This window comes from Hyposmocoma kahamanoa, unplaced genomic scaffold, assembly GCF_003589595.1.
Source record: "Hyposmocoma kahamanoa isolate Upper Pololo Valley unplaced genomic scaffold, ASM358959v1 63, whole genome shotgun sequence".
In the NCBI taxonomy this organism is placed as follows: Eukaryota; Metazoa; Arthropoda; class Insecta; order Lepidoptera; family Cosmopterigidae; genus Hyposmocoma; species Hyposmocoma kahamanoa.
Window position 1 is genome coordinate 5,911,428 of NW_020653851.1, and position 12,448 is coordinate 5,923,875.

The 12,448-nt window shown below is 34.9% G+C and overlaps 1 protein-coding gene across 1 annotated transcript; it reads right to left on the reverse strand.

Annotated features, from left to right (window-relative positions):
* Positions 1-8,760: 8,760 nt before the first annotated feature.
* Positions 8,761-11,627, reverse strand: LOC113230275 (NADH dehydrogenase [ubiquinone] 1 alpha subcomplex assembly factor 2). Its single transcript, XM_026464131.1, has 3 exons — positions 11,505-11,627; positions 11,171-11,321; positions 8,761-10,255 (listed from the first exon to the last, which is right to left on the reverse strand). Exons 1-3 carry the CDS (start codon positions 11,590-11,592, stop codon positions 10,033-10,035), a joined length of 462 nt encoding a protein of 153 aa, XP_026319916.1. The 5' UTR covers positions 11,593-11,627; the 3' UTR covers positions 8,761-10,032.
* Between the last annotated feature and the right edge of the window lie 821 nt (positions 11,628-12,448).

A 12,448-nucleotide genomic window follows, 5' to 3' on the forward strand; every position in this document is an offset into this window, starting at 1 on the left:
TTGCAATTTAAAGTTCTGAGTGGCACTGCAACTGTTATGGACAGGCGTGTAGCTTACCATCAGGCGCACGACTCGTTCGTCCCGTCACTTGATATTATAAAAAAAAATATTAAATATCGTCACCTTACTTTCTCAAAGTCGCATCTTAAAGCACAAAGTTACTATAATGAAAAAATTGGATTGTATATAAAAATTTTGCAGGCTTATTTCACGTCACATTTCCTTCATATTCACACACTGACTTTTACCTATTCTTAAAGTAATGCATCCAAATTAAAACCCCTGATAAGAAATTAAAAATAAATATAAAGTTTTGCCATCTCCTGTATAATCACTTTTTATAAGATACGAGGCCGAGAAAGTAAAAGGCGACGATGCATGGATCCATAATAATTTGATTAAGTCAAAGAAATAGGGGCTCGCATTCTGCGCAAGCATTAACCCACTTGTAGCATATATACGAGTGATATTATATGCATACTTATCACGGTATCTACTAGATACACTTTGGAATATTTACGTCAAGACAACAACTCTACTAAATTGACCTGTAGGAGTATAGTTACTGTGATACGTCATGGAATCTTTATCAATCATCTTGTAATGAAAATTGTTACCAACCAATTGAATGATATGCCTACCTAGCTGAATAAGTAATGGTACCTACTGAGTAGCAAATTTTTGTTTGTCCACATTGACTTACAAATAAATGGACGACGGGTCTAATACAAAAACCACGAAAAAAATGTCCCAAGTCAACCTATTCGAAATTTAAATTGTAATGTCATCGCAGTATCGCGCTGTCAGTCGAACAAATGAAGACTAAAGCGGAGTTTGGCGCTCTGTATACGATTTTAGCGCCTTACAAGTGCGGACACTTTTTAGCGCGGACCCGACGTCCATATAATAAATTTGAAGGGTGCTGGTGAAATTACAGGCACACGGGACTTGTCAACTTATGTCTCAGGGTGACGGCAATTTAAAATTCTGAGTGGCACTGCAACTGTTATGGACAGGCAGGTGGACGACTTGTCCGTTCCGTTACTTCATATTATAAAAAAGAACTTAATTAATGGAAGTGAAAATACGAAGAAATTTACCCTTCAAAATTGTCGAACAAAACGTGGATTTTTAGATAATAATAATAATAACTGTCGCTGGTGCCATGGACATACATATAGACAACCACAATTTACACCCATACAAATCTGTTGCCTCTTTTAAATTAGCCTATAAGAAGTTTTTATTATCAACTCGATTATAATCTCACTACATAAGGCAGTCGTGCATTGCTTGCAAAGTTCTTAAAAAGTGATCAGAGCCAATTTGTACAATGTGTTAACACTAATCACCTCACTTACACTACATATACTCACCTCACTTACACTACGTATACTCACCTCACTTACACTACATTATAATCACATTTTTGGTATTTATTTCATTTTTATTATTATGTATCTATGTTAGGATTAGTTTATGGTTTTGTTTAATATTTTAAGTTTTGATTTATATTTGTAATTAAGTTTTATACCTAATCTTTATATTTCTTTTTTGTTTTATTTTATCTTACCGCCTGCTTGGACGAGGCGCCATCTTTCTTTTTGTCCATTTATGGTGCCACTGAAAACCAGCGTAATGAGGCGTTCTTCAACGTCTCACTACACAAAGCTGAGTGGTGACCGTTTTGGTAACATATAATATATGATTGTGTTTGTTTTGTATTGTTTATTGTAAAATGTTGCCAAATAAATTATTTTTCTTTCTTTCTTCTATTTCCCCGGCACGGGAATAGTACCCGAAACCTCTGCGTGGCAGTCCGGCATGGTAACCGTTCGGCCACGGAGGCAGTACTATAATAACATCATTCATCTTTATTGATCGATATTGTGTTTTAAATGTTTTGAAAAGCTACCAAAATATTGTTGATTATTACTTAATTAATGGAAGTGTATATACGAAGAATTTTAACCGGCAAAATTGTTGAATGCGATGCGGGTTTTTAGATGAATAAACATTGTATATTTAGAAGAATTGTAAAAAGACGAATCTCTTCTTACTTTCCTTCTCGACTATTTAACACTTCGTACTTGCTTTGTGTAAATCGTAAAATCATGTCGAATAAACGTCCATTCGGAGTTTGTATTATATCACTTTTATTAACTGTTACAAAATTACTTCAAAACTACATTTATCGGTGCTATACTAGCTCTAAAAGAGTAGCTCTAGAAGTTTTTGCTAGCAGAAGTTATTGTACAACTATTATTCGACTTTTCATTCGAATTGCTTATTTCTCATATAAAAACTGCTTAGAAACTGATAACAGTTGATTAAAAATCTATAAGGGCTGTTAAACCGCATGTAGTCATAAACACCCTTCAAAGCTAATAGAAACAAAACACGTTCTTCAAATTATAACACAATATGTATTTATGCCTACGTGATATGAAGTTTATGTGTCATGTGTAGGTATGAGGAAAGGAAAACCTACTTTGGTTTCCTTTGTTTTCCTTTATATTTTTCTTAATTTTACGTAGACAGCTCGATCGTTGGGGCCTTTGGGGCATAATAATATCTCAGACTGATTTGTCGATATCCAAAAGGATTCCACGTCACCCGACGCAATAGACATTTTCAGTTTCCGTATCTCGTATACATGTGAAACCATTAATCTTCACTTTACCGTAGCATGAGAACTTTCACTCACGTCTCATATAATATGTACGGAATATAACAACTATTAAAATATGTTCAAAGGGTTGTGTTATATGAATTTGTACTGTAATGCGTAATTGCTATATACCTATGCCTATAATATAATACCGTACCTACTTCATACAAATTTACAATTACAAAACAATATAAATTTCTGAATAATCGTAAGAATCGATGGTGTACGCAAACGTAAATAAATCATTACGCTATTAATGAGTCGGGTAACTTTTAATCGACAAAATAACGCTATATTTTCGGTGTGACATATTTATTTATGCATTATCTCTATAGTTTAAATTATTCTTGTTCCACGTTTATTTTATTTTATCCAACTATTTGGTTCCTTATACGACATCATAATTTTTATACCAGTAAAACCGATGGGAGACAGGCGCAATGATTTATATGTATATGTATGTATTTTTAAGCTGAAAAAATATGTACCCATAAGGCGTTGAGTAAACATAGAATTGTTCAAATATTTTTAAGGACCCTTACAAAACTTAACTTAGAAAAAGATGTTTTAAATTATAATATATTGTGATAAAAAACGTACACATATTTTTCCAAAATTATCCCGGTTTCCAAAATTGCAATACTATTTTTTTAAATTATTTTTTTAAATGCTCGGTAAAATAGACCAACAATCCGCTGTGTTTGGTGAACAAAGAGAAAAGTTAGGCATGGGAAATTAGCCAGCGCAAACTATGCGCGAAATATCTAAAAAAAAACATGTTATTACCGAAACCCGTCTCACAGAAGAATTGTGCCAAATATTTCTAAGACGTACACTGTCAATTATAAATAAAAAGACACTTACCCGTGTGTAAAATTAGATAAGTCTGTAATTAGAATACTGAAAGTTAAATGTTATATTCGAGAAAATGCTCAGATATCTTAGAGATGTGACTGCGTTCTAAATGAAATGCCAACTGATTCACAAGACGAACGTAAAATCACTCTTATATCGATAGTTGACTGTTTGATGTTACATCATACTAAAGTCTCGCGCTAGGATTGTGAATGTTGCATTAACGTGTAAGGGTGTTTATAATTTCTCTACAGATTTTTGTTATAATTTCGTATTACAATAGGTACAAGTTGGCAATTAATTAAGGTTAATTCTAATTTTTTACATTGCTTTAGGGAAACAATAGTTCTACTTATAGTCCTATTGTTTGTACTACCTAAGTACCTAATTTATAAGAGTGTGCTCATGAAATTTGCCATCCGCTAACTAAAACGCTAAGTGACAAAATATTTTTATGAGATATAATGAGAACCACAACCCCTTTTCAGAATATTGAAATTGTGTAATGATATTTTAGCTATGCATCGTTAGGGTAAGTTCCAATAAGACGATAACTAATGTTAACCGTTTTTAAGAGATTTTTGTGCCCTATTTTTTTATTTTTAAAACGGTTATTTGATCATTTGTCAAGCCGTGTTTTCGTTAGTGGGCGGCAGAAATGTGCATATGACATGAGCTATATACTCCATATAATATGAATCATCTAATATGAACTAATTTAATAATTGAAGTTTTGTTTTAAAAAACTGTTTAGCGTAACGCGAAGAACATAAATATAGTTATAGCTATAGCTAGGGCAGCTTATAGTATTATAATAGATAGGTAAGCTTTCGACGTATACTGTACAATGTACTTAATAAGTATACATAATGGTATACTTATTCTAAATTGCCATAGTAGTATATACGTGGAGATTTTGTACTACCAAAAAAGTTGATTCACATTTTGCAAATTGCATAATGAAATGCTACTTAGATACATCGAAGTATTAGACACATAAAAAAACAATTGCAATCCTGTTAGTTCAGCAATTACTTATTTGTCACTTTATCCGCAGAGCACATAAAAATAATCCATCAATTTGTTATCAGTTTTAGTGATATGCTCACGCTATGGAAATTTCCTAAAGTAGATATCTACTTTGAATAAATACAAAAGTTCTTTGAAACGTACCGAAAGTATTTTCGCGCAATGAGATAAATTAATAATAACATACTAAGTGTACTTATCTACAAAGACCCCACATTGGATCAACTTGGTGGTAGGTATTGCCTGGAGCCTCTCCTAACAAAATAATTGTGTATCCATGGTCGGATTTAAATATAGGCGTTGATAAGCTTTTTTGTCACCTGTCAAATATATGATTAGCCGGAAAGGCACAAGATCGTTGCTATGCAGTGGAACATACAGGATTAATTTTCTAAACTAAACAGACTCGCCCGCGTTTCTGGGACACTCATTTAAGGTAAAACGTAAAAGCTAAACAAATAAAGCGTATTAATTAAATTTTTATTGAATTGATATTCAATTACTTTTTGTGAAAATACTCCACTAGTTTGTTATAATTATTAATACAAAGATCGAACACTCAGAAAAACACTCAGAAAAAATTCCTTCTATCCGGTCGGATTCAACCGACGTCTTCTTGCATACCGTGCCAGACGCTATACCAACTAAGCCATGGAACCGACCGGATCAAAGGAATTTTTTCTGAGTGTTCGATCTTTGTATTAATAATTAAAATAAAGCGTATTTTGCCATGACAGAAGCACGCGGTCGCTGCGCGGCGGTAACGCGGGCTCCGCTCTTCGACCGCGCGGGGTGAGCGCGATGAAATTCGTGTGGAAAAAATGCGCCTTGCGTGTTTTACAAATAATAATTTTACGTGTTTTTTTTATATTTTAACCTTTTAGTTGAATAGATATTATGCTTCTAAGAAAACTGTCAAGTCATATTTAGATAACCCCTCGACGTCCCTTCGACGCGACGGTTTACTTTCGTCTTTAATAAGCTACTCTTTCCCTGGACCATTCTTATTATATTTCTTCTTTGTAGAAGAGAGTCGCACAAAGGTAGTAGACGTGGGTACGAGGATAGCCAAGCTTAAGTGGAGGTGGGCAGGGCACTTGGCTAGAAGGGACGATAGAAGATGGATGAAAGCCATTACTGAACGCAAAAAGACCAAGAGGCAGACCATCCGCGCGTTGGATTGATGACATCAAGGCCATGGTTGGAAACCACTGGACACGACTCGCAAGGAACCGGAAAGAATGGCGTAATAAAGAGGAGGCCTATACTCAATCAAGTCAAGTGGGTGCAAACGGGCTGAAATGACGACGGTGAGAAGGGAAGATAAGGGAAAAACTTATAATAACGTGTTGCATAAGGAACTCAAAGCGAGGGCGCTAAAATAAAGTGATGACTGGTAATTAGGTACTCCGCCGACAAGAGCCGGGTTTGTAGCACCTGAACCCGGGAGCCTAGCTCTTAAATAAGAGGAAGAGACACACAAAATAATTATGATCACGCAACGATTGGAATACGATGTAATACGTTACGGAAAACATTTTTAAACTCTCCGATGTACAGATTATATCGCGATGTGTCCCTTTAACGGTAAACTTGTTATAATGAGTAGGTATCCCTGAACGTTATCACTTAAATTGGACCTTTTCAAGGCGAGGGTGAATAGGCATTATTTAGGTATGCATGCTCAATCGTCCACCTCATCGTCACTTTCCATCAGGTGGGATGTAGGTCAAATGCGCGCTTACATTTGTAGAAACAAAAATTATATAAACGAGTATAATTCGGGAATGCTCTGTGATTGGAGCCCATGTTCGAAAATAACAACGAAACTAAATCCGGTTAGAAATACCGAGTATTTTTTTAGTTTTATTAATTCAACCGGGTGTAAAACAGGATCTCCCCATATGACGATCAAAGTGACCCAGCAGCAGTTAGCATTCGGGTGTCAAATGAAAACGTATCGCTTTCGATTCACTCTAGAACAGCAAATTAACTTTTCTGCAATTTATATGATACATATTTTGACTTGCAGGCGAATACGGACGATGTCTTCGACATCTTGTTCAGTTGCTCTGGGGGCGATATTGAAATAAGTATATCTATAGCTTGTTGTGCTGTCGACTATACATTCTGCTGGCCTTGTCAAGATAAAACCATTCCATATACATCGTTTTGAGGCCACCAACCAATGTAGTTAGAACAGAGGAAGGTAAGTTTACATAGCTACAGATAACTTTTATTAATATTAAAACCATAGCCTTCACATAAAATTCTAAGTCATAAAAATGCGCCACGAGACGTCTAAATAAATGAGACTTAACATTAGATTATATATACCACATAATAGAGGACCATATTTTTTCTTAATAAATTATGCCCATCAATTTTATGACAAGTAAAAATATATAATAATATATTAGACAACATCACATACGTTGGTCTGATCCCAAAGTAAGTAGCTAAATCGGAAACAACGACGGTACCACAAACACCCAGAACCGAGACAATATAGAAAATTTATTTGTTCTACACTGATCCGGCCGGGGATCGAACCCGGGACGTCAGAGATGGCGACACCATGAAAACCAGTGTGCAAGCTACTCGGCCACGGAGGCCATCTTAACGTTAACTTACATTAATTAGACTGCTATCAACCCTATCTATTTCTTATCATCCCGATTTATATACAGGGTTGTTTGTAAAATACTAACAACCTCGCAGAGCCATATTGCTGACATCATAAACAACAACAACTTTTGTTCAATGACTTCAAATTTTACTTTTACTTTTACAAAAATAAAAATATTCTAAAATATGGCGATCGCTAACCATATGGTACTACTGGCAGAAAACCAACGCTGTTTGACTTTTCTCGGTCTACAGTATTTATGCTAAGTCAGGGCCATTTCAGCACAAACTGTAGTCAGAGGTACATTAAAATTTTATCAGGTCTTATAGTATTTGTTTCTTTTTCTCACAGTACTTGTTTTTCTCGCTATATGTGTTTTATATATACATATGTGTATAAAATTTATAATGAATGTTCTATGTGCTTTTATGTTATACTCAGTGAAGTGATTGTAAATGATTTGTTTCTGTTTGTATTTGTGCTGAATAAACGTTATATCTATCTAAATAGATCGCTCTAAACGGTGATAACTCTGTGCGGTAACAAAAGAAAGCGCTCAAGTAAACACCAGTCTGATGCAAAATGCAGGGGTGGATGTGGGGGTCGATGGGGGAGGACGTTTGCAAGTTTGAACTTCTACCAAATACCTACAAATCTAAAAACTATCAGATAGTACAACAAAAACTTCATTATTTCTTGATAAATTTAATAAGTTTTCATAGGAAATGAAACTATTTTTCCGAATTTAAATCGCGTATATTATGTTTTCAAACAAACCAACGTTTCGAGCCCTTTAGGTCCCATGCTCCACGGTTGACTATGGGACCAGTGAAGGGCCCAAAACGTCGGTTTGTTGGAAAAAACAAGTATTCGCGATTTAAATCCGGAAAAATAGTTTCATTTACTATGTGTAACAATCGCGAAAATCTGAGAACTCGATATGTTTAATAAGTTTTGTAAAAAGTCATACAACAAAAGTTGTTGTTTATAATGTTACAATAATATTCCTGCGAAGTTGTTAGTAACCCGATTTTGCACCACAACAGCTAGTGATGTACAACGGTGAGGCCTATAACGCTTATTACACTACCCGCTTCCAAGGGCCCTGTATCAAAGGCGGGCGTGGTCCCAACTTTGAGCGCCACTATACGTATATAAATCGTCTGTGACTTTGAGGCTGACCGGACGCTCGGAACTTGAACGTAACGAACTGAACCCTGACCCGACCGTCTTACGGTAATCACTAATCAGTTATATGGTGTGCTCACATGCCCGCAGTGTACGAGGATTTTCGCTCAGAAGATTGGCTACGGCCACATGCGCCAAGAGCTCACGAACGCCGCCAGCATTCGAGCTGAATTGATCGCCTTCACCGAAATCGGCTGGGAGTATACATATAAGTCGTCCTAATATCCTTATTACACCTCCTTATGTTAGAATTAGGGTTCCTTGAAATAAGGTAGTGATTACACTACCTTATTAAAGCGGGCTTGTTAAAACGTTTTAGAACTGTAGTACGAAAAATGAATATAAAAAAACAATCTTAAAATCATAAATTATAATAATTTATTCTTCACTAAATATGACTAAGTACATGAAATTCCAATACATGCTACTTAAAATATTTATTGGATTTCATCCAAAGATCTAAATAACTACACAACAAAAATTGTGAACAAATAGCAAACACTCAATGGTCAAGGTGCATCATCATATAATGCATAATGTCGTGTTTATTTTTTTTTTCTTTTATATATGCCATTATCAAACACTAGGCAAACTTCTAAAATTAACTAATCTAAAGCTTAGACCACTCAGCGGGGAGTCCGCAGCGGGATAGCAGCGCGAAGGCGGTCGGTGTGACAGCAGCCACGCCTCATTTTCTACAGATTTTAAAGAAAGCGCCATATCACTTTCGGATAGTGATCACCTAAGCCAATAGCCTAATAAAGAACCGGATAAAGTCCGTGCAAACAGGCTGATCCGGGGTTAGGACCTGACTTAGATGGTCCCTGTGCGGGTTCGCTCGCACAGATCATAGTGCCCTCCCGCATAACCAACAGGTTGATAGGGAGGGGCACTATAAACAAAACTTAGTAGAAAGATATGGGACTGTCGGTTTAGCGTTACGGAATCAACGCAAAAGAAATTTCGGTCGCATTCATATTGAAATATAACACACTCAAGAGTTAAAAAAATACGACGTGCAATCCCGGTAAAGCCCCGCTCTCGGACCTCGACCTGCCGCTGCCGCTCTATTTAGAAGGTAACTCAGTGGAATACAAACTTCCGCGCCTGTTTGTCATAAGATTCGACCCCGGACCGCGCCGCCCCGCCACTCGTTTTCAATGTGGCAGGGTGCTTAAGATATAATTACATTAAATTTTATTAATAATTGCATTCCCGGGCCTGGAACGCTCCCGCTACAGCCTCTGTGTGGTTGGTCAGAGTATTTAACATCAAAAATAACTAGCACATATTTATTCCATTCCCATGGTCACGGCTATCCGACATAGTCAGACCTATAAAGATGATCAAACAAAAAAAAAATATGCGAGTTAGATCTGAAAAAAAACTTTCATTTCTAATAAATAGTGTTAGTTCCTTTTTACTAATCACAACTAAGATGGTAACACTACACAGAGGAGAGCATAAATATGAAGCAAAATTACAATTCCATTTTCATAACAAACATTCAAGAATAATTAAAGTTTGAACTGTTTTACATATTTTTAAATTGTAATTTCTCTGAGAGTATACATATTTTAATGCATTTGACTATACATCGACATAGCCATTACTTCCAGTGTCGTGGTTTCGAGATACGATGTCAAAGCAAATATTTAATTTATTTGTTCAAATCATCTTTTTTATCATCATAAAGGAATCTTTCAGGGTCTCCTGAAGGCAAATCTGGGTATGCCGGAAACGATCCTTTTCCTTTTTCTGGCACTGCTGGAACAGATCCTCCATGCAGTAATCTCTTTTCTTCTATCTTGGCTGCATTGATCTCCTTGGTTTTGGCTATAGCTAGGTTTTTTGCTATTTCTTCCTCAGTAGGAGGAGTATCCCTGTAAGGGCAGTTTTTATTAGTCAAGATGTAATGATATTACAATGAAATAAAATGTGTGTAATACATTGTACAAGGAGGTTGAAGAAAAAGCAGAAAAAAGACTAGAACAGTGTAAACTATAAGGATGTGAAGCTATATCTAAGACAGAATACAAACTAGATAAATTTAGCAGTGTCAAACAATAAACTTCGGTGTTAAACAATGTCAGTTTAAAAAAATTTTTTAAGTTGTCACTTTTCTGTCATCCAAAGCTTTTGGATGAATGTATCCCAACAATAATTTTTTCTACTTATTGTTATAGTATGATCTATAGTGCTTTATTTGTTTTGTTTTGTTTTTCATGATCAAGGTGTGCATGCCTATCCATAATAGCTGCAGTGCTACTCAGAACTTTAAATTGCAGACCTGAGAGACCCAGCCACTGTGTCCGTCATCCTGTGATATAAAGTTAACAAGCCTCAGAAGCCCATAGTTTCACACGTACAGCACCGAAACCCTTCAATATTGGAATGCAGTAATGGTCACACCATTGCTTTGCAGCAGACATCAGTACAATTGCACTATTTCCTTAGACAAACTCTTTCACAAGTTTCTCTACAGCTACTACATAATTGTGAATTTAATAAAATATTCTTGAACAAAATCATTTATCAACAAAAAATTAATTAAAGTAAAAATAAGTTATGTTATAACTTAAGCCTAAAAATATTGCATGTTAAGTATATTTGTGTAAATAATACATTAAGATTGATGGAGTCATGTAACTATGGACTAGAAATGGTATTTTAAATGTATTCATGGTACACCTTATGCATGAAAGCAGCATACCACTTTAATGTAAAACAATATAATTAAATTCTAATTTGTGCATGTTGTGGTTAAGACTTTATAAATAACTTGAACTTTGAAATACCTTGTCTTACGAAGCCATGCCTGCCATTCTGCAGGTATAGGATCTTGAAAATCCCTACCCTTTGGTGGAAAATACCATCTTTTTGGTTTCCTCTTACCCACACTTGGGTCCGCTGGAATTTCATAGTACTTATTGCCTATATAGTCCTTTCCTGAAAATATTTTTTTTTTCCAAGACAATTAAAGATATAAACTTAAAAATACTAAATATTACCAGGCAGAGCATAGTTCTTCTACCAGTTTATTTTCTCACATGAACATATTTATGTCTATATTTTTTCTTTGCTATATGCTATGAAAATTATAAATTATGTTTATGGGACAGAAGATTTTACCTATATCATTCCCGCGTATTTGTCTAGGTCTAAACGAGTCGATGAAATTCTGAAACGCGATACGCCACACGTATCTGGGACCGGACATCTGAAAGTATCAGGCATTACATAAATTTGTCCGAATCATAACAAAATATTGATGGTTATGTTTTTTTCTTAATCATGATAAAGACTTCATACTTTGTAACACGTTAAGTCCTTTTAAAATACATTAATTTATAACACTTCATCAATATTAACCACATTTAGCAAAAAATTAGACGAATCACATTCAAAACAATATTTAGTCCGACGAATGACACATAAAAGATTAACTGACATTGACATTGACAAGAATGACAAATACAATAATTTACCCTTTTATCCATCCTTTATTTAGCCCAAGGCTTTTTTTAGGCCTTCGGCTAAAAGGAAAATACTAGTGGCTTAGAGAATGGAAAAAATTCTTTGTTCCCTTATTTTTTCCATCCTCTAAGTTTGGAACAGGCTAACGCATCCAATTCGCCTATTTTTGGGTAATTTACCGAAAATACTCAAATAATATAATTTTTCCGAAAAATTCCGGATAATGTAAAAAAGTTGAAAAAATATAATTCAATATTATATCTTTTAAAGTTTTATTTGGCTTGAACTATATATAATATTGTACAACTAAAAGCAAATTAGAGTAAAATGAGATTTCAAATTATGGGACAATAGCGAAAAAAAGAATCAAAAAATCTTTTCATTGTGAAAAATGTTATGTTTTCGACATTTTTCTAAATGTGGCAGTATTACTGTACACTGCTTCGATTTTTTTTAATAATTTAATTTTCTAACATTGTTCGCTGGAAATTTATGTCTTTTGTCTTTAAAATTAAACTAAAATAATATATCCAACTTACCATATCCTTTTTCGTCCAAATTCTGTACCTCTTCCGTAATCTGTAATTCTGCTTTCCCAA

Coding starts and splice junctions, on each gene's coding strand:
- LOC113230275 (XM_026464131.1), bottom strand. CDS start 11,592: ATGTCCGGTCCCAGATACGTGTGGCGTATCGCGTTTCAGAATTTCATC. Junction 11,322..11,504: donor AATACGCGGGAATGATATAG/GTAAAATCTTCT, acceptor AAATATTTTCAG/GAAAGGACTATATAGGCAAT. Junction 10,256..11,170: donor GCATGGCTTCGTAAGACAAG/GTATTTCAAAGT, acceptor CTGCCCTTACAG/GGATACTCCTCCTACTGAGG.